General features: G+C 39.5%; 1 protein-coding gene across 1 annotated transcript in view; it reads left to right on the forward strand.

Moving 5' to 3' along the window:
* Window positions 1-1,846: 1,846 nt before the first annotated feature.
* The window catches only part of GALNT8 (polypeptide N-acetylgalactosaminyltransferase 8), a gene marked incomplete at both ends in the record, with an annotated part of 55,328 nt that continues 33,501 nt past the window's right edge, over window positions 1,847-23,673 (forward strand). The window contains 2 exons of the mRNA XM_081310772.1: window positions 1,847-2,057; window positions 8,017-8,320. Coding sequence (XP_081166898.1) covers window positions 1,847-2,057; window positions 8,017-8,320 — 515 coding nt within the window. The remainder of the gene's footprint in view (window positions 2,058-8,016; window positions 8,321-23,673) is intronic.

Here is a 23,673-nt window from a genome sequence, read left to right on the forward strand (position 1 = left end):
TCTAAACACCAATGCATCCTCTCCATATCCTCCCAGGAATGGAAGAGATCAAGCATTTATATTGGTTTAGACTCAAATCTGCAGGTGGGAGCCAGGGAAAGATTATTAATGAAAACAAAGTAATTGATTGCTTTTAATTTTTCTTTAAAATTTTTTAAATTTAAAAGAAATTTTTAAAAATTTTTCCTAAATCCATACTTCTTAACTTCACATGCCTGCTTCAATTATGTCTGTAGATGCTGAGTTTGGGGTCCTAGTAAGTAGATCCAGGAGCTAGGACAGGGTGGCAGATGTGATTATGAATGGGGCCAGACCCAACACTGAGAACTTTAAACTTCTGGCTTTAGGGGGAAAAAAAGGTAGTTAATACACAATGATTAAAATTAGATGATTTTTTTCCCAAAACATACAGGAGGTGTGGAGTAGAATAGTAAAGAAGTTACTAGAATGTGCACCCTACTGAGGCAGGGTAGAATTCCAGAGTGCAGAGCTGGGTAGAGGACAAACAGAGGATAGAGACTCGTGAAGTGCGGTCTTCCCTGAGGCTCACCCCTAAGGGCTGCCTCCAGCTCACCTCTACCTGCTGCCAGGCAGGAGGCTCCAGCAACCAGTAGGGAAGTGTCTCTAGTTAGTTGAAGGTATATTTGCTGCCTATCTACTATGTTCACAAGCCTGTAGAAAAACTCCTGAGATTTTTTGCTCTCAACTGCAAATTGGCACAGCCAATATGGAAAGCGTTACGGAGATTCCTTGGAAATCTGGGAATGGAAACACCATTTGACTCAGCTATCCCTCTCCTCGGTCTATACCCAAAGGACTTAAAAATCAGCATACTACAGGGACACAGCCACATCAATGTTTATAGCAGCACAATTCACAATAGCTAAACAATTGAATTTTATTCAGCAATAAAAGAGAATAAAATCATGGCATTTGCAGATAAATGGATGGCACTGGAGAAGATAATGCTAAGTGAACTTAGCCAATCCCCCTCCCCCCAAAAAAACAAATGCCCAATGTTTTCTCTGAGAAAAGGAGGCTGATTCATAGTGGGGTAGGGAGGGGGAACATGGGAGGAATAGAGGAACTCTAGATAGGACAGAGGGGTGGGAGGGAAAGGGAGGAGGCAAGGGGTTAGCAAGGATGGTGGAATGTGATGGACATCATTATCCAAAGTACATGTATGAAGACACAAGTTGGTGTCAACATACTTTATATACAACCAGAGATATGAAAAATTGTGCTGTATATGTGTAATAAGAATTGTAATGCATTCTGCTGTCATTTATTTAAAAAAATTTTATCCCACAATAAATTCTATATCTTGAAAAATAAAATAAAAATATGAATGCAAAGAGAAAAAAACCCCAACAACAGTATACAGTCCAACTTCCCACTTTGCAGATTCCTTTTCCATCCTATTTATCCCCTTTGATATCCACAGGACCAGACCTTAAAGATTCTAGCAAAGAACTTCCTAGGTCACTTTGCTAAGGAGAGAGAACATTAAAACCAAACACAGACAGATAAAGATTAGCCTCTCACCCTAGCAGCCTGAGCTTGTGCCAGGAAAGTGTAATCACCTCACTTCTGAAGCAGATAAAGGTGTGCCTAGGTCACCTACCAGTCACTGGGCAACTGCCTTGACACACTCCTCACACCTGACACTGCTCAGGGGAAAGCCAGGCAGCTTGTGACAGTTTTCCCAGCCAGAGAAAATCTGGCTCAGCAGGCAGGTTGCCATTCGTGCAGTCACCAGAGACAAAGCTTGGTGCATTAGGATCCTTAGCTCCACTGGGCAGTGACTGCTCAGCCCTGCAGGGAGTGGAAGAGCCACAGGCACAAGATGATCCTCAGGAGAAACTTCCCCAGAGGCTTCTGCATTGGGCTGATTCTGGTCATTGCTGTCAACATCCTTCTGGTATTTTATACCAAGGAGACTTTACAAAACTTGATTCTGGGGCATCTACACAAGGAGTTTCATTTGCCCCCACCAGAGTGGGACGGAGCCATGATCAAGAGACTCTCTCGCTTGGAAATGGATCTGCAGCATCTGAGTAAGTTCAGCATGCTAATTTGGAGGGGATGTGTGTGTGTGTGTGTGTGTGTGTGTGTGTGTGTGTGTGTGTGTGGTGCATGCAAGTATGTGTGGGTGTGAGTATGCATGTGAGTGTATACTTAGGGACACTTAGTTAAAAATAGGGTATGGAGGAAAATGGGTGAGAAGCCACATTCTCATCTCTCATTTGCCCTTTCAGGCATCAGAGTCTGATGGGATGCATTGAGAAATAGGTGGTAGGAGTGGGAGTTTAGAGAAGATGATTTGAGGGAGGACAGCAGAGTGTGTATGGAAGTGGGGTGTGTGTATATATTTGTGCATATGTCTTCTATTCTGTACCATTGGTCTACCCACCTGTTTTGGTACCAGTACCATGCTGTTTTTGTTACTATTGCTTTGTAGTACAGTTTGACCTCTGGTATCGCTATGCCTCCAGATTCACACTTCCTGCTTAGAATTGCTTTTGCTATTCTGGGTCTTTTGTTTTTCCATATGAATTTCATGATTGCTTTGTCTATTTCTACAAGAAATGCCATTGGGATTTTGATTGGCATCGCATTAAATCTGTAGAGAAGTTTGGGTAATATTGCCATTTTGACGATGTTAGTTCTGCCTATCCATGAACAGGGTACATTTTTCCATCTTCTGAGATCTTCTTCTATCTCTCTCTTTATGGTTCTGTAGTTTTCATTGTATAAATCCTTCACCTCTTTTGTTAGGTTGATTCCCAAGTATCTTATTTTCTTTGAGGATATTGTGAATGGAGTGGTTTTCCTTATTTCCATTTCCGAGGTTTTGTTGCTGATATACAGGAATGCCTTTGATTTATGCGTGTTGATTTTATACCCTGCCACTTTGCTGAATTCATTTATTAACTCTAGCAGCTTCTTTGTAGACTCTTTTGGGTCTGTTAAGTATATTATCATGTCATCCGCAAATAGCGATAGTTTAATTTCTTCTTTTCCTATTTTTATGCCTTTAATTTCTTTTGTCTGTCTAATTGCTCTGGCTAGTACTTCGAGAACTAAATTGAATAGAAGTGGTGATAGAGGGCATCCCTGCCTTGTTCCAGATTTTAGAGGAAATGCCTTCAGTTTTTCTCCGTTTAGGATGATGCTAGCCTGAGGTTTAGCATATACAGCTTTTACAATGTTGAGGTAAGTTCCTGTTATCCCTAGTTTTTCTAGTGTTTTGAACATAAAGGGATGCTGTACTTTGTCAAATGCTTTTTCTGCATCCATCGAGATGATCATGTGGTTCTTGTCTTTAAGTCTATTGATGTGGTGAATAGCATTTATTGATTTCCGTATATTGAACCATCCTTGCATCCCAGGAATGAATCCTACTTGATCATGGTGCACAAGTTTTCTGATATGTTTTTGTATTCGATTCGCCAGAATTTTATTGAGAATTTTTGCATCCAAGTTCATTAGAGATATTGGTCTGTAGTTTTCTTTCTTTGAAGTATCTTTGTCTGGTTTTGGGATCAAAGTGATGTTGGCCTCATAGAATGAATTCGGAAGAGCTCCTTCTTTTTCTATTTCTTGAAATAGCTTGAAAAGTATTGGTATTAATTCTTCTTTGAAGGTTTTGTAGAACTCCGCTGTATAGCCATCTGGTCCAGGGCTTTTCTTAGTTGGTAGTCTTTTGATGGCTTCTTCTATTTCTTCTATTGTTATTGGTCTGTTTAAATTGTGTGTGTCTTCCTGTCTCAATCTGGCATGATCACATCTGCATACATGCAGGCAGAGAGACTGCAGCTCAGAATAAGGACCCCAAAAGACTCAGAAATCTAGGAATCTAGGCTCAAGAATCAGCCCTATCTTTAGGCCTATGTGTGACAGGGCTGTTAATGAGAGGTGGCTGTGTCTAGGGTAAAGGGTGCTTCCAATTTCCTGGGAGCTCCTATCATGAATGCATGGAGGCATTGTTAGAGGGCCGAAGGTCAAATCTTGATATGGCTGCTATGGTGGTGTGACTTTGAGTAAGTGCTTATCTCTCTCAGCTTCAGACTTTGAATCTGTACATGGAGACAATGATAATGAAAACGATAATGATAGAGAGCTGCCTGACTTCACAGGGTTGGGAACATGCAGAAAGTGATATATGTCCAGTTTTAACCTCTTCATTTAACGTTCTGGGTAGGATTCCAACACATCCTGGGCTTGGTTTGTAAGACTGGCTAACTCCTTTGAATTATATGTACCTGTGCATCTGACTTCAGTGAGAGAAGTGACAATTTTCCCTGCTCCCCAGGTAACAGAGATCAAGGGCTTGAACCCTTAAGGGAGGCGTTGAATGTGTGAGCAGGGATGCATTTGGTGTTGGAGCTGGGCAAGGTCTTTTTAAATGGGAAATGAATATTACCAAGGCTCAGGCAGAGGGATGGAAGGAGGAAAGACGGGAAGAGAAAAAGAAAGGGAGGGAATAAATCAGGGAAAGTCAGAGAGAGGGAAGTGGGGCAAGACAGGAGAAAAGTGATGAGGATGGAAGAGAAGGAAAAAATAAGTGGGAATTAGGGAGAGAGGTTGAGAACTTGTGGAGACAAGAGGAAAAAAGGGAAAGGGAGAAGGGGTGGGGAAGAGGATAAAAGAAGGTGGGGCACGAAACACCCACAGCGCCCTCCACACCCTCTACACTCAGTACATTTTGCTGTGATGCAATTTTCTGGAAAGCAGGTCCCGTGGGGGGTCATTCCATGGATGTAGCTGTGCATTCCCCATTCATTTCTATTCACACATGGAAATTACCTCAATGAATAAGTGAACAAGTGAGTGTAAGCAGGAGAGAGAAAAGTACAGGTGGACAGGGATGAAGGGAAGAGTGAGACAGGCTAGAGTGTGGGTGAAACAGAGGGAAGACTGTTGGTTCAGAAGCCCTGGCTTCTCCAGTTGGGTGGAACACTGCATGTGCCAATCTATGCAGCAGGCTTCACTAGGAGCTTGTAGACCCAGGCTGGTGACCCTGGAGCCACTGCCACTCCTTGTAGGAGACCTAGACCACACCAACACTCTCCCATGTGACCCTTAGTTCCTTCTACTGCAGTCACCCCCTTCCCCTGAACCTTAGCATGGCAGGAGTCTTTCCTCAGCAGAGACATGACATGCCCTGAGGAGCCATCCAGAGCCACCAACTTACTTTCTTTTATTTGTTTGCAATGACCACTTCTATCTTTCTATCTCATCTTGTTGATGCCATGATTTTTTTCAGTCTAAAGTGACCGTAGTGTCAGAGACCCTTCCCAGCAGAGCTGAACCTTCCAGTGTCTTCTGGGACCTGTTTCCAGATCACAAATGCTCTTCTGTCCCACAGTTCATCCTGTAATGGAAAATCTTTAAGAAGTGAGGCCCAGTTGGAAGCTTCCAGTCATGTGGGGCTGTGCCCTCAAGTGAGGTACTGAGACCCTGACCCCTCCCCACTCCCTCTCTCTGTTCACTTACCAGCTGCCATGATCTGAGTAGCTCCCTCCACTGTACCCTCCCCTATCTCACCATAGGCCCCAAAGCAACAGGCCAAGTAACCATGGACTGAAACCTCCAAAACTGTGAGCCAAAATGAAACTTTTCTCTTTATAAACTAATTATCTAATAATCTCTTTATCAATTAATCCTTTTCTCTTTATAAACTAATTATTTGTCACAGGAATGGCAAGTTAACACATGCTCCAGATTTTAAATTTACAGCTCTTGCCTAACATCCTGGTTGCTCACTGCCTTCAGGGCTCCGGAAAGGTTGAAGAAAACCATAAGTCAATAGGAACATTTAGGTAAATCTTCAATTATAGGTAAGTCATCAAGAGTAAAAGCAAACACATGATGATAATCATATCCCTGTTGGCAGAGGGACAAGTGACTCTAAACCAGTTTGTTGGACCCTTTCTTGGGGCTCTTAAAAGCCCCACCAGAACAATATCATTGGGTGTGTCTCCTTTGTGCCGTAAACATTTTCATGTCAATCATGGGAATGGTCTAGTGGCACTGTATTCATCTTGCCAGAATGTCTGCAATTTTCAAATTGACTCTAGACTTTCAGTTCCCACTGACAGTAGTGAATGAAAGAAAAAAAAAATCAGGTGTCACCCCAAAGAGGAAAGTAGGGGAGTTTCGTTTGAGGCAAGAAGAACTCAGTACCACCCTGTGACCCCTATGTGCTTAACAGAGAAATGTATGAATAATAATACTACTCAATTGGAACACTTGAAACATTATGCTTTTATTTCCCACCTGAGCAAATATTCATGGTATTTCCACAGCTCTTCTTTGGCAGACCTTGCCATTTAGATCTCTTCCCAAGTTTGCTTCAACCATTCTCTTTTTGCCTTGGGCACTTTAATTGATTCTTCTTCTCCTTTTCCTTTCTCCAGGGCCAAACTTCTGTCATCTTCTTAAACATTTTCTTCCCAGTTTTGGACTTCCCTGTTTTCCCTTGGAAGGGCTATAGATGGATCTGAAATACAGCCCAAATCTTGTCACTAAGCCTTGTTCTGTGGCATGGGATTGCGTTTACCCAGAAAAATTTCACACAGTGGAACCATCCTGGTGACTCCGGGTAGCAATTATTCAGGAAAAGAGGGCATTCCCTTCTAATGTTCAGAAAGATGCTGGATGGGCTGAAGTTAATCCCTCAGTCTAGTTGAAATTTAATGGGGGGTTTAGGGGGGGATTAGTGGGAGCTAAGTGGTCCTGTAGCCAAGACCTTTGGTTACTCGATGTTTAATGCCCCGGAGTGTCACGATCACTAAGCATTGGACTCATTACTTTTGCATTCTTTTTCTGCTGCATTTGTAGATTGAGCTCAACGTACATATATGTTCAGACTCTCCAGCACAAATCTTATAGGGTTGTTATAAAGGTGAGATAAATGATGGATGGGAAAGAGCTTTGAAGTTTGTAGGCCATTTTCCAAACACAAAGCATCATTTTTACTATTGGTACTATAGATCCTGAAAGACCTCTTCTGTATGAGAAGTCCTCTGCCTGGGTCTGTCACTCTGTTTGTTCTTTTGAGTTAAGTCTGTGTTCCTCAAATGAATATGAACATTAGTGCTATCTGGAGTAAGCATCTTCAGGGAAGTCCTGGGATTCTGTATTTTTTAACAAGCTGTTGAAGTCTTTCCTGTGCCAACCACATTGGACATTTCCTGCCTAAAAGTTCTTGGTGAATCAAATGAGAAGGGAAAGGGGAGGTGGACAACGGCGGTGCTGGTTAGAGTAGATTTGCCTTTGTCAGCTACTAGAAGTGTAGTATAATGTGACTCCACATTTCACTGTACAGAGGAATTACTTCTTGATTTTGTTAAAATGCAAACTCTGGTAACTTCCCCTGGCCCCAAGATTCCGATTTAGTAGATTTGAACACAGGCTTGGATATCTACTTTTAAAATTAATCACAGTTGATGATTCTGATGTAAATGTTTCTTAGGCTTAATTCTGATAATACATTATTTGATTATCTATTTATTTCTCAGGTCAATGGCAGCAATTCGAGTAGCCTTAAATGGACAGACAAGTTTTGTTGAAGCTACAGAGAGAGATGGACCTAGCGTATGCTTTGCCAGGACAGCCTTGCACGGCCCTGACAAGTTCACTTGACCCATCACATTCTCTGGGACAAGAGCCATAAATTAAAAATCTGCAGAGTGTGTTAGTTTGCCATTCCTGTGAGAGAAGAAGAAGAGAGAGAGAGAGAGACGGGGGTGGGGTGGGGTGGGAGTGTCAGGGTCTCAGTATCCCCCTTGAAGGCACAGCCCCACATGACTGGAAGCTTCCAACTGGGCCTCACTTCTTAAAGGCTCCACCAAGCCGCTACACACAGGTTGTTTGGCTTATTTAGGATCCAAATTTATAGCAAAGAGAAAACTGTTTTACATAAATTAGGAAGGAAAGCAATGCCTAGATAATTAGGATCTAGTAAACTGTTTCATCTGCACTCTCCTACCCCGTCCTCTTCATCTGCAGAAGATGGTATGCAACTGGTTATGAAGCAACAAGAAAACAAGGACCACACACAAAAGAGGATAGAAGATGAAGTTCACCCTGCTCGAAAGGCAGTGGAAACCCCTGAGAGGGAGACACAGAAGCAGCAGAACAGACCCCCAAAGAAACTCTTCCCGAACTCTCCGCTCTTCAAGCAGTGGGGTGACAAGCTTTCTGAAGCCCAGCAGAAAGAGGCCGAGGACCTGTTCCAGAAGTTTGGTTACAACGCCTACCTCAGCAACCAGTTGCCTCACAATCGCACCCTCATGGACACACGAGATTTCAGGTGGGAAGGATGAGGGTTGGTGGGAGGTTCTAGGGATCTTGGTCTGATTTGGTCTGAGTTTTGGAAGCCATAAAAGTCCAGGGTTGGAAAGAGGGTTGGGGGAGTGAGGGATTGCTGGAGAAGGGGATAAGGAGAGTTCTTGTTTTTAATCCCTTTTGCAACAGCAGCTTGGTGAACATTGGAGATAAACAGAGGTAACAGAGAAATGGTGATCCTTGGGAATTCTGATACAATGGGTCTAACCAATGATTTTACAGATGAGGATGCCAGGGCTGAACAAAGACTTGTGCATGTCACCCCAAAGTTAGCAGCTCTATTTCCTCCTTTCGTACTTTCCTCCAATTCTCTGCTTGAATTCTTTGTTTTTAAATATAATTTTTAGAGACTTTCTCTTTTTATTCCTCATTGTTTTTTTCTTTTCTGCCTTGCCCATCTTTCTTCATAATTTTTTTAAAAAGTAACATCTTTGTTGAGGCACGATTCATATATCATCCAATTCACCCATTTGAAGTATGCAATTTAAGTGATTTTAGTATGTTCAGAGTTGTGCACCATCCCCACAATCAATTTTAAATCTTTTTCTTCACTAAAAAAAGAAACCCCATATCAGTGTCAGCCACTTTCCATTTCTCCACAACTTCTTACTCCCCTGGAGAGCATTAAAGTACTTTCTGTCTCTATGAATTTGCCTATTTTGGATCTTTCTCGTAAATGGGATCATATAATATAAGGTCTTTTGTGACTGTTTTTTAAAAAACTATCATCATATTTTCAAGTGTTACAGCATGTATTGATACTTCATTCCTTTTTAAAATAGAAATAACAAAATTGTATATTTTTATTGGTTCTGTTTAAATATCAATGACAACAGAATCCATTTTGATATAATTATACAAGCATGGAATATATCTTATTCTAGTTAGGTTCCCATTCTCATGATACATGATAATGGGATTCACTGTATTGTTTTCAAATACATACAAAAAATTATGGGAAATTACATGAGATTCATTCTACTGCCTTTCCCTCTTGTATCCCCCCACCTTTCCCTCCATTCTCCATTGTCTAATCTACTGAACTTCTATCTCCCCCTCACCTCCCCGCTATTGTGGATTAGCTTCCACATATCAGACAAAACATTTAACCTTTGTTTTTTGGGGGGATCAGTTATTTCACTTAGCATGATAGTCTCCAGATCCATCCATTTGTTGGCAAATATCATAAAGTCATTCTTTTTTATGGCTGATTAATACTCTATTAATATTTCAACATTTTCTTTACTCATTCATCTGTTGAAGGGCAACTAGGTTGGATATTTTATATTTTAACTATGACTTTGAAATATAATTTATTAGTATGTTAAGTAAAACTGTATACATTATATTAACTTTACTATCTTGATTAACTAGAATAACTTCTTGTGGTTGTACATGATGTGAAGTTACACTAGTGGTGTCTTCATATATGAACATAGGAAAGCTACATCTGATTAATTCTACTATTTTTCCTATTCCCATTTCCCCTCCCTTCCTTCTATTCCCCCCTGTCCAAGTCAGTAAACCTCCACTCCTCCCTTTGCCCAGCTTATTGTGAGTCAGTATCTACATAATCAGAGAGAACACTGATCTTTGGTTTTTTTGGGATTGGCTTATTTCACTTAACATGATATTGTCGAATGAGGTTACTTTGTCTGAAGTACCATATTTTATTTATTCATTGGTTTTTTTGGGATTGGCTTATTTCACTTAACATGATATTGTCGAATGAGGTTACTTTGTCTGAAGTACCATATTTTATTTATTCATCAGTTGATACACATTGTATTGTTTCTACTTTGGACTATTATGAATAGTGTTGCTATGAAGACAGCAAGTGTTTGTATTGACCAATAACTTTGTGTTTCTTGGGTGCAGTCTAAAAGTTGAATTCGTGGGTCATATGATAATCACATTAAACTGTCAGACTATTTTCCAAAGTGACTGCATGATTTTATATTCCAACCATCCATGTATAAGAGTCTTGATTTTTCCACATTATCACCCACATTTGTTATTATTTGTGTCTCTCTCTCTCTTTCTTTCTTTCTTTCTTTCCTTTTTTTCTTTTTTTTTTAGTATCATGGATTGAACTCAGGGGCACTGGACAACTGAACCACATCCCCAGCCCTGTTTTGTATTTTATTTAGAGACAGGGTCTCATTGAGTTGCTTAGTGCCTTGCTTTTGCTGAGACTGGCTTTGAACTCTTGATCCTTCTGCCTCAGCCTCCTGAGCCGCTGAAATTATAGGCATGTGCTGCCACATCTGGCATTATTTGTGTTAAATTTTAGTTAGTCATTCTGATGAGTGTGAAATGATATCACATTGTGATTTTGTTTTCAATTTCTTGAAGGCCTAATGATGATGGCCATCTTTTCATGTGTTTATTTACCATCTGTATGTTTTCCTTGGAGAAATTCAGAGATGCCTCCTTTTCAAAATTGGTTTATTTGCCATTATTCATTATATATCCTAAATATAAATTCCTATTAGAAACATGCAAATATTTTCTCCTAGTATGTGGGTTGTCTATTCACTGTCCTGGTGGTCTTCTTTGAGGCACAAATGTTTTAAATTTTGATGATGTCCAATTTATCCATTTTCTCTTTGGTTACTTGTATTTTCGGTGTCATATATAAGAGACTATTGCTGAAGGCAAGGTAACGAAGATTTATACCTACGTTTTCTTCCAAGAGTTCTGTAGTTTCAGTTTTAAAATTTGGGGGCCATTTTATGTGAATTTTTATATACAGCAATGTGTATGTGGTATAGGAGTCCAATTTTATTCTTTTGGATGTGGTCTGGTCATTATCCTGCTGTCCCACCACCCTCCAGTGAAGAGATAAGTTTTGCCACATGTGTTCTCTTGGTACTCTTGTTGAAATCAATTGGGCAGAATCACAAAGGTTTGTTTCTAGGTATCAATTCTCTTTGCCTCATGTTTACTTGACCCTTATGATAAATGACAGACCACTGTGGTAACACTGGTTTTGTGGCAAGTTTCAAAATGTAATAAAGTGAGTTTTCAACATTTCTTCTTTTTTAAGATTGTTTTGTCTATTTAGGTACATGAATTTCTATGAATTTTAGGATTCACTTATTAATTTCTGAAAAAAAAATCAGGATTTTGATAGGGATTGCCTTGAATCAGTAGATCAATTTATAGAATATCTTAACCAATATTCCAGTTCATGAACATGGGAAATATTTCCATTTATTTAGGTCTTTTAAAATTTATTTCAACAATGTTTTGAGTTTTCAAAATATGAATTTTGCATTTCTTTTGATTGTATATCACCTTTTAAGAAGTGTCGTTCAGCTCCTTAGTCCATTTATTGATTGGGTTTTTTTTTTTTGGTGTTAAGTTTTTTGAATTCTTTATATATCCTGAAGATTAGTGCTCTATCAGATGTGCATATGGCAAAAAAATTTGCTTATATGTTTATAATATCCAATCCCTTCCCCTACTGCCTTCCCCACTTTGCTATAATTTCCACATATGAGAGAAAACATTCAACCCTTGATATTCTGAGTCTGGCTTATTTCACTTAGCATGATGTTCTTCATATCTGTTCATTTACCAGCAAATGCCAATATTTAGTTCTTTTTAAGGCTGAGTAAAACTCCATTGTGTATATATATATCACATGTTCTTGATCCATTCATCTATTGAGGGGCATTTGGACTGATTCCATAATTTGTCTACTGTGAATTAGGCTTCTATAAACACTGAAGGGACTGTGTCACTAGAGTATGCTGATTTTAGTTCCTTGGGATAAATACAAATGAGTGGGATAGCTGGGTCATATGGTGGTTCCATTCTTAGTTTTTGAGGAATCTGGTAGATTGTTTTTTCAATTTCTTTTTCAATCTGTTCATTGTAAGCCTATAAAAACACAATTGATTTTTGTACAACCTCACTGAACTAATGTATTTTAATAGCTTTTTAGTGGGTTTTAAGGGCTTTTCTATATATAAAATTATGCCATCTGCAAAAAAGATAGTTGTATTGCTTCCTTTCCCACATAAAGCCTTTCATTTCATTTTCCTTCTAATTGCCTGGTTGGAACCTCTATTGTGATGCTGAACATAATTAGTGAGAAGTGATTTCCTTGTATTATTCATCATTATGGGCGGGAAAGCACTATTTCACAAAAAGCTGTGGGTTTTTTTATACATGCCTCTTACTAGAAATTTCATTCTATGACTAGTTTGTTTAGTGTTTTCTCTCTCTTTTACCATAAAGGAGCATTAAATGTTGTGTCTTTTTATGTGTCTATTAAGATGTCCGTGAGGTTTTTGTTCACTAGCTATTCATATGATATATTACATTAAAATTTATTTATATGGTTTTAGGATGTCAAACCAATTTCAAATTCTTGGCATTAAATCCCATGTGGTCACAGTGTATAATCTTTTCTCCATGTTGCTGAATTTGGTTTGCTCCTATTTTAAAAACATTTTTTTTTGGTGTGTGTCTGTATTCATAAGACACACTGGTTTTTAATTTTGTTTATTCAGGATATTTTTTATCTGATTTTGGTATCTGGATAAGACAGGTCTCATAATTTGGAAGTTTTTCTTCCTCTTCTATGTTTTGGAGGCGTAAAAGCATCTGGACCTGGTCCTTTTGTAATGAGAAATTTTTTTTTTTTTTTTTTTTTTTGGCGGGATGCGGTGGTACTGGAGATGGAACCCAGGGCTTCATGCATGCCAGGCAAGCACTTTCCCACTGAGCAACATCTCCAGCCTTGTAGTAATATTTTTATTAGTAATTTAATCTCTTTGCCTGATTTGGTTCTATGAAGATTTCTAGTTCTTCTTGAGCTAGTTTTCTGTCTTTCCAGTAACTTTTTCATTTCATTTAAGTTACCTAATTTGTTGGCAGACAGTTGTTTAAAGTATTCTTTTATAATCTTTTTTTTTTTTTTTAAAGAGAGAGGAAAGGGGGAGAGAGAGAGAGAGAGAGAGAGAGAGAGAGAGAATTTATTTATTTATTTATTTTAGTTCTAGGCGGACACACATCTTTGTTGGTATGTGGTGCGGAGGATCGAACCCGGGCCGCACGCATGCCAGGCGAGCGCGCTACCGCTGAGCCACATCCCCAGCCCTTTTATAATCTTTTAAATATCTGTAAGGAGTATGATGATGGACCAATTTTATTACTATTTTGGTAATTTGAGGATTTTTTATTTTTGTCTTATTCAGTCTTGCTAATGAGTGAAAATTTTGTTGATCTTCTCAATAAACCATTTTTTCATCTGCTTTCTCTGTTACTGTGTATCTATTCTCTAACTTACATATTTCTATTCTCATCTTTATTATTTTCCTTCCCTCTCCTTGCTTTGTATTTTAAAATAGAAAGAGAATTTCCCAGCTCTTTTTTTTTATAGTTGGTTACAATGGAAGCTTAGATTATTGAATGGAGATCTCTCTTCTCCTTTTTAACATAGCTTTTCTGCAGCTATATCTCATAAATTTTGGTATGTTGTGTTCTTGTTTCCAATTATCTTTTCTTAAGGCATGTTCTAATTTCCCTTGTGATTTCTTCTTTGGCCCATTAATTCTTTAAGAACGTGTTTAAATTCCATTGTGATCAGAGAATCACATTTCGTGTGAATTCAATCCTTTTAAATTTACGGAGGACTCTTTCATGATAGCATATGGTCTGTCCCCAAGAATGTCATTTCTGTGGTTTTGAGAGGAATGTGTATTTACTCTTGTTGGGTGGAGCATTATGTAGTTGTCAGTCAGGTCACTTTAACTGGTGATAGTGCTTCAGTCTTCCATTTCCTTGTTCTGTCTGGATATTCTGCGCACAGTTGCAAGGGGAGTACTGAATCCCCAGCTATCATTGTTGAATTGTCTATCCCTTCAATTATGTCAGTTTTCATTCACGTGTGTCTTGGGATTCTGTTGTTAGCAATATATTTGTAATTGTTTCATCTTATTTATGGATTAATCAGTTTGCCACCAGAAAGTCCCCCTGGTATCACTAGGAGCATTTTTGTTTTAACATCTATTTTGTCTGATGTTAGTGTAGCCGTGCCAGCTTCCTATGCTTGCTGTTTATGGGGCACGTCATTTTCTCTCCTTTCATTTCAACCTCTTTGTAGCTTTCAATATTTCCTGTAATTGTGTGTAGTTGGACTTTTTAAAACAACAACATGGTGGTTTCTACTTTTTTTAACTGGGTCACCTCATTCATGTTTTCATTGATATACCTGCTATTTTATTTCCTTTTTCTATTTTTTTGTCTTTTCCTATCATTCCTCCTTTACTGCTTATCTTTTTTCATTAAACAAGTGCTTTCTAATATCACAGTAAAATCATTTCCCTGATTTCCACTATTTTTAGTTTTTTTCTTAGTGGTTTCTATAGGGCTTATCACATACATCTTAACTGATCAGAATTGTCTTAGATTTATACTTAATTTTACTGAGATATAGAGAGGCCATTTCTATGTTGCTCTATTACTCTTTTATTTTTTTGCTGTTTTTCTAACACATATTACATTTAAGTATGGTACAAATGCCCCCATACTGTTATAATGGTATAATTTTTTTCTAATTAAAAAGATGAAAAAAATGAAAGAAAGCATAAATTGCAGACTTTGTTGTATTTACCTTCTTTTTACTGTGTCTGATTCTGCATATTGGTTCCTTTGGATCAATTTATTATCTGGTGTCATTTTTTTACTTTGACATGGCTCTACTTCCACCTACCTCCCTTGTGCTCTTATTGTCAAATACATTGTATTTCTCTGTGTTATGGACCCAACAATACGAGTATATGTGTATAAAATATAAATAAGTATATATAAAATTTATGTATGTATGGATATATATATATATATATCCCCACATTGTTTTATACAATTTCTTTTAAATTACAATTAAAAGAAATTTATACTATTTATTTAATAATTCTATAATTACTTTTGCCGGTATTTCTTTTGCTGTGTGTGTTGTGTGTGTGTGTGCGCGCATTTGAATTACTATACTGGATGACTTGCTTTCAGCTTAAAGAACTTAGTATTTCTTGCAGGGTGGCAACAAACTATCTCAGCATTTGTTAATTTTCCAGCATCTTTATTTTGCCTTCATATTTGAAATATATAAGATAAAATATGCTTGTTTAATACTTTTATTTGGTATCTTAAAAATGTCATCCCTCTGCCTTCTGGCCTCCACTGATTTTTATAAGATGCCAACTATCCTTATTGGCGTTCTCTTGTATGTGATGTCATTTTTCTTTTGCTTCTTTCAAGTTTTTCTGTTTAATCTCTGGTTTCCAGCATTAGGATTATGATATATCTTGGTGGGTATCTCTTCATGTACCCTACTTGGAGTTCATTGAGCTTCCTGAATGTGTCTTGGAAGTTTATAAGTATTATTAGTATTTCTTTAGGGGTTATGAAATCATAAGTCGTGGCTTCTAAGTGAGAGTCTTGTAGCACCGTACTGGGGAGATGGTAAATGAACAATGAATTGTGAGCAATTTAAAAATTTCTTTCTCTTTATATTGTCAATCATAGTTCTCATTTGAGAGCTGATCTTGAGGATTCCAAGACGGCAGGTCAGAGGCAGGCAGCACCCTGTGTTGCTCCATGATCCAGGTCTCACCTAGTCGGAATAATGCATCTTAAGAGAGTGTAAGAGGACCCCTATATAGCTAATTTCCTCAGAAATCATCAGTGCTGTGGCCCCCTGCACAGGGCTCAGAGCCTTAGCATTGGAGCAGGACTCTGAATCCCCAGCGCCCGAAACCCAAAGCCCGCAGTTGTAGCTCACCCTCGGCTCTCAAGCAACTTAGCAGAATCACCTATCCAGCACCTCTGCAGAACTCCAGATTGCGCCCCGCTCCCATGCTGGTCACTTGGGGACTACCTACCCACAGCACAAGGCCATCACCTGGCTCCCCCACCCTACCAGACACCCCGGTTCTGGAAGCAGACCGACTCCATCTTGAGTAACCTTTCTCACCATATTTGGTGGGGGCAGCTCTCAGCTCTCAGATCGGATCTCCATCTGGCCAGGTACCAGGTATCCAACTCTTCCCCCACACCCACCCCAGCGGCGACCTCAGTACAGTGACCACTCAACACAAAAACAGCTCCCAGTTGGGCAGGTGTGCAGTGCGACCAGGGTGCTGCTCACCTGGCGTGAGCCTTGCTATGAGAGGTCCCACAGGTGAGAACCGCTAATTGACAGGGGATGGAACTAAATTTTGGAGCCTAACAGAGAGATCAGGAGCTGGGAAATCTCCAGGCAAGAGAGGGAGACAATACTAGGTGCTCAAGTCAGACAAGTGGTTCCAAAAAGAGACCTGTGAGGTGCAGTCTTCCTGCAGAGACTGGCAGGTGGCACTCTCCACTTCCAGATGCCCTACACGGGTGGGGATCAGTCCTCCCTCCCTGGTTACCTACACCATCCTGAGGACAGAGACACCAGCTTAAAACTTCTCTTCTCACCTATTGGACGAGAAACAGAAACCAACCAACCAACCACCACCACCACCAACAACAACAACAACAAAAACGGATCTCTAAAACTAGCAACAACCCTGGTTTCTTCTTTCAAGTTATATATTTTTTCCTCTTTCTTTTCTACCCCTCTATCCTCCAGCCCTCACATACCCACATATGTGAAACCAAGAACTTTGTATGAAATAGGATTTTGAGGACTGAGTCATCTGAATAATATAATTTAGAGGTGTTGTATATGCCCCTTTTTTCCTTGTTTCATTTTTCTTTCCCCCTCCAAATTTTACTATTTTTACATCTTGTATTTTTCTAAATACATATGTGTGTTTGTTTTATGTACTCTACTGTCTTCCCACATACTTGCCTACCCCAAATTACCTCCTGTCTATTTTCTTGCTACTAACCCTCTTCATTAGATTTCTCTTTCACATTTCCTAAGGTTTACTAACTCTATACCCTCACATCTTTCCCCCTTCAGCATATTGTCCTACTCCTCACCCCCAGTTCATTGTCCACCATCAGAAACTGTAAACCTTCTTACGAAACTACTGATTATATTTTAGATAATAATTGCATCCCACATTTCTGTACATTGAGACTAAATTGTAAATGTCTTTATAACAACAGATTGTTCATAGATGATATATTGTGGATATTGGGATCAGTTAATATTGTCCTTCCCCATAAAGGAGGGATCTTGGAACCCTACAAGAGCACTACAAACCTATAGAGTAATAACACCCCAGACCCACACAGCTGGAAAGGAAGACACATGAGCAACATGAAAAGACAAGGGAAGAAAGTGCCACAAACAAATCAAGACACCACTGCAGAAAAAAACGATGAGAAAGAGTTCAGGATATACATGGTTAAAATGTTCTGTGTACTTAAGGAAGATATAAGAGAGCAAATACAAGCAGTGAAAGATCACTTCAACAAGGAGCTACATAAACAAATCCAAGAAGCAAAAGATCACCTCAATAGGGAGATAGAGGTTCTACAAAAACAAACAAACAAACAAACAAACAAAAAAAAACCCCAAAACACCAAACAGCTGATCTTTAACTCATGTTTTGCATGGCAGAGGCCCAAACCATGGCCTGACAGATGACGAATTGGTATTTTCCACCATATCACCAGGAAGAGATTTCCTAGAATCCTGTTTCTCTGAATGAGAAGGCAAAGGTGAGCCTTAGCGGGTGAGTGGGGAAGCTACTTCTCCACTAAGGCCTCCTTATTTCAAGATGAACTTTGTCTGGGATAGATTACCTTACCTGGGATGTTCTGCAGTTAACATATTTAGAGAAACCTTTCTGTCTTATTAGCTTGTGAAAGGATGATAAAAAAAAAAAAGTTTTCTTTGTTCATGAGAACTCTTAGTGACTGGTAGTGACTACCTGAAGTGTTTTATGTTGAGAAGACTTTTGAGTCCATAGGGTCAAGTGCATGAGTACTATGATCTATTGGCAATGTCTGACATGAGCAAGGAAGGAGGAGAAGGTAGCACATGTTTTACTATTTGCTCCTTGCGAGATGGGAGTCAAGTAGAACCTGACAAATTTTCTCTTGAGTCCATTGCATAATTTGGGGCTTTAGGTATGAGAATGATATGTTGGGAGCTATTGGTGATTGAAGCTGTCTTATCCAAATTTAATTTTGGAGCATTCAGGTTTAATTCCATAGGAATTAACTCATGAAACTGCTTGTCAGAAAGTATTACTGTGGTTGAAAAATATTTATGAATGAAATATTCTGTACCTGAATATCATTTGAATTATACTGGATACTTATAAACCAATTGAATACTCTTCTTTCCTGCTATTCATTAAAAAAATATGTAACTCAGATGCCTAAGAATTTCAGAATTAAAGCATCGTAGAAACCTGTATGGTTTGAGAACTACAGGCAAGGCCACTCCACTGATTTCCTTTTTCTGGTAGAAAGGTACTGAGAATTGTACTGGAAGTGCTTTACCAGATTGAGCTACATCCTCAGCACTTTTTAGTTTTTACTTTAAGACAGGGTCTTATTAAGTTGCTTATGGCCTTGCTCATTTGCTGAGGCTGACTTCAAACTGTGATCTTCCTGCCTCAGCCTCCCAAGCTGCTGGGAGTGTGTGCCCAGCATCAATGACTTTCTTTGAGAAGGTCGTAACTTAGTAAATAAATGAGAGTTATCATTACATCTTAAATTTAGTAGAGATGTGCCCTTTACTCTAACTTCCTGCCAAAAGACATGCAAAGTGACTGTAGTTGCTAGGTTTTGGCAGTTTTCTAAATAGCTGTCTGATACTAGAAAGATGTCACAGTTCTTATGTGGTCATGTCCTCTTTACCTTCCAGAGATGATAAAAGCTGCTTGAGAGACTGTTGTGTGGAATTGGTCTGTGACTTTATTGAGTTTGGGTAGATACTAACATCAACAAACTGTTGGACAGAGTCTACCAAAATGCTGTGGACAGGACCAGCTACATAATTCACAGGGCCCAGAGTACAATACAATTGCAAAATCCTTTTGTTTAGAAAATAATTAAGAATTCTTCTGGATGCAATGGTAATGCCTGTCACACAAATTACTCAGGAGACTGAGGCAGGAGGATAAGTTTAAGGCCAGCCTCAGCAATTTAGTGGAGGCCCTAAGCAACTTAGAATAGTAAAAGTAAAAAGACTGGGGATGTAGCTCAGTAGTAAAGCATCCCTGGGCTCAATCCCCAGTACCAAAGTAAACAAATAATTAAAATAAAAATTTCAAATGATGATGGTAAAGCATTAAATCAAGTGAGGAGTCCCTCTAAGTGTGGTTTCTGTGTGTGACTGTATAGGCTGCATTGCCTACAGAGCTGGCGGTGGGGCTGGTGTAATTTGCCTGAGGAAATCCCTGTGTAAGGGTGAAAACCTGTTTGCTTGTGCACAAATCAGTTTGTCTGTTCTATACTACAGTAGTTTTGGGTGAAATTGTGATATCCTTTAAATTTATCTTTTTACCACTAACACTTAGAACTTACCTTATTATTTCTGTGATAACACACATAGACAGGTGCTTGTCTGTGTGTGTTATCATAATCATGACTATATTGGGAGGAGTTGCTAAAGATTGGTTCCTCTAGATGTCCTTCAATGAACAATTATTTAAAAAATATTTGTTCTAGCATCATTTAATGTAGTCTTGTTATTAAAATTTAAGCTGATGAACATAAATTCAATTTTTAGTTTATTGTTTACATTAATCATATTAAAAGTTCTCAACAGCCACATGAAGCTGGTGGTTGTCACAAAGTGCAGCACAGACATAGAACATTGGAACACAAAATTCCATTAGAAGAGTACTGCGGTACATTCCAGGTCAGCTGCTAGGGAAGCATAGAGGAGGAAATCATGCTTTTTGGAATGATAGGAACCTTATTTTCTGCCTTTCTTGATATAAAGTGGGGAAGAGAAGGTGGGGGTGTGGATAAGAAAAGTGTTGTGAAAGCATTTAGAATATTTCCATGAAAAAATTAAAAAAGAAGCATGGGAGGCATTGTGGAGAAAAAGAAAATCTAAAAGTTTGATGATGCAATTATGTGAATTAGAGGGAAAAGAAGTGGAACTGAATTTTAATCAGCCTTCAATTTAACATAATTACCTATTCTTACTCTCAATTACATACATATTTATTATATAACCATTCTGTTCCTGACACTAAGAACTGCCTCTATGCTTTAAAGAATTTAAAGTTCTCTGTCAGGTTCTTCTACCTGTGCTTTAAATATTCATAAGCTTCAGGCTTTAACATGAGGCTCCTTCCTGTTTATAACTCAGGTGATTTTACCCAATGGGGAATTCAACCAACACCTTCGTGGTGATGCCTCCTAAATCTACACATCTCTAATTCAAACTGTTCTGCTGAGATCCTGGAACCATATATACAATGACCTGCTAGAAAATCCATGATGTGACTCAGGGGCACCCCCACACTCAATGTGGCCAATTTCTAAATGTGTCAATTTCTTTTTCTTCTCTTATTTCTCCTGGCTTAATAAAGGATGCTGTTGTCCAAGGGAGAATTACAAAAATAACAAGAACTACCAAAGTAGCGAGAATAACAACTAACATTTATTGAACTTCTTTGATTACAAGCAATTTATGCATGTGACCACATTTGAATCTCATAATAATATTGTGATATGAGCATTATTATTATTATTACTGCTACTACCGTTTTACAGATAAGGAAAGGGAGGTACAAGAGATCATGCCCATAGAAAATGACAGAGCTGACTTGGAGGAATGCCAATCTTACAGCATTGTTGTCACCTGGGAGCCTGATAGAAACTCTGGATCTCAGGCTCCACCCAGACCTGCTGAACCAGGTGGTGTGTGTGTGCACCTTAGAGTTTGAGAAAGAAACTCTTTTCACTCCTTTCTTTCTCCAGGGAGGATCTTAGGAGAAAGATCCTCCACCTGTATTATGGAAACCCCCTGTGGCTAATTGCTTTCTGCTATAGTCAGCTTTCTGTCACTAGGAACAGATACCAGAGAAATCAACTTACAAAGGTAAAAGGTTTATTTTGACTCACAGCTTTGGAGGCCCAGTCCATGGTTGGTTGATTCTGTTGCTTTGGCGCCTGTGGGGAGGCAGCACACCATGGTGGGAGCACAGGTGGAGCAGAGCTGCCCACTTCCTGGCTGGGATATGAAAGGAAGGAAGAGGAAGGCACTGTGGTCCCTCTGCTTTGAATCTTGTCCCCCAATGCTCTGAAGAACTTCTATCATTTCCCATATTTTACAGCTTCTACCACCTCCCAATAGTGACACAGAGATCAAGCCTTTAACACATGGGCCTTAGTGAGACATTTAAGATCCAAACTGCTGTGTTCATGGTGGCTGAAAGAACTTTTTAAAAACATTAATTCGACCATACCCATTCTTTGTTTAAATTCCATGAGTACCTCTAGGATACAGTCCAATCTTGTTAGCCTTTGTGGCCTGTTCCTTGCTGGTGTGTGCAGTCCCACCTCTGGCCATGACTACTAAACAACACAGTTCTTCAAATAATATGTGTGCTTTTAACACTCTGTGCATTCATCCAGCTGCCTGTGGTCTGGGCTTAAAATGCACTGAAATCTCAGGGGCTGCAACTAAATACCGACAGACATCCATGATGCAAAGAGAGGTTTGGGTGGGGCCTGAGGTGACCAGGGAGAATGTGCTGTGAGCATTTCTAACAACTCTTGACTCTGATCAGAGGAGGTGTTATCCTCTGGGAAGGAGGTTTCAGTGAGACAAATGTCTGCTTGTCAGAGACGCCAGAAATCTGGATTTAAAACAAGAATATTGGCAACTACTTTAAATAAAAGTAAGGATTGAGACTTCCTTCCAGAATGGCAGAATGTTGAGTGCAGCATCTTTCCTCCCTAGTAAAACAACCATCCGACTGGAGAGAATTATAAAAAAGAATCCCTCAGTGTTTTCAGAATTTATCTTGAGGGCACAGAGCAAATGCAGAAACATTCTCATAGGAATGTATCATTAAGATCAGTGGGAATCTGTGGCATATGAATGACCCCCTCGCCCCCCACTTGCTCCCTCCACACCACCCCCAGTTCTAGCTTTGAGAAACTCTACCTAAATTTCTTTGCTCTGAGTGGGTATGGCCAAGAGATAGAGGGCTGCTCTTCCCTGCAGCTCCCAGCTCAGGGCAGTGGTTTCACACTGGGAAGGGCAGGCCAACCATATTTCACATCTTCCCCATTCTTGTGATGCAAAAATTCTGTTCCTAGTGGAGTCTACTGTGACTCCTCCCCTCCACCTTGCCCTACTTCCTACTCCTAAGGTAGAATTTCAACTGTTGCTGAGTCTGGCCAAGAATGCTGGGTTCTGTTTTCTTCTTCCCAACTTGTTTGCACAGTGGATGTTCCGCACTAGAATGGAAAAGCTAAGAAATCCAGGGGCTGCTGCCTCCACTCCCAAACTCCCAAACTCCCTCTCCTCAGTGTCTTCCTGCAGAGCAGGGTGTCATTCCAAAAGTGAGATCCTGTTCCCACCCCCAGCTCTTGTGCACTGCTGCCAAAGTCCAGCGTAGAAGGAAAGACAGGGTGAAAACCTCCTATCCCGGTTTAAGGGATTGACCTTATTCAGAACAGAGCATGAAGAAGTCCATGCCTAATGGTGTTGTCTGAACCAATGAAATTCTTGGTGGAGAACATTTAGGAGGACACTCATAGCCCCACAATATGAGTAGTAAGATGGGGGAACATGCAGAAATTTAACAGACAACACCATGGAAAGAGACAGCCAAGCATAGCTGTCCTGGGATCACACCCATCCCTGGGTGATCTACAAGGTTTTGTGCAAGCACTGGGCCAAACCCACCCAGGAACCAGAGTAAGAAAAAGGAAAGACTTTTAACCATTGATCAACCTGCACACAGATCCATTGACAAACAGCTGAAATTTCAATAGCACTAGGGACATAAGCCCAACCTCTGCACACTGTTTGAACCATAAGCTACTGTGACCCAGGGGCATCTCTGAGGATGCCAGGATTAAAAATAAAATAAGGTCATGTGCTGCGTAATGATGCTTTGGTCATTATTTCTTCAAAATATGTTTTTAAAATCTCCATACTTAACCGCTCCTCAACTTTCTCACTTTTCTTTTGGGACTTTGACTACAATATGCATCACTGAATGGTGGGTAAGTTCTGAGAAATGCCTGGTCAAGTGACCCCATCACTGTGTGAACATCATACAGTATACTTGCAGAAACAAAAACAGCTATGATGTCACTTGGCAATTTAATCTTATGGAAACACTGTGGTATATGTGGTCTGTCACCAATAGAAACATTGTC

The sequence above is a fragment of the Spermophilus citellus genome (genome assembly GCF_964194105.1).
Source record: "Spermophilus citellus genome assembly, chromosome: 10".
NCBI lineage: Eukaryota > Metazoa > Chordata > Mammalia > Rodentia > Sciuridae > Spermophilus > Spermophilus citellus.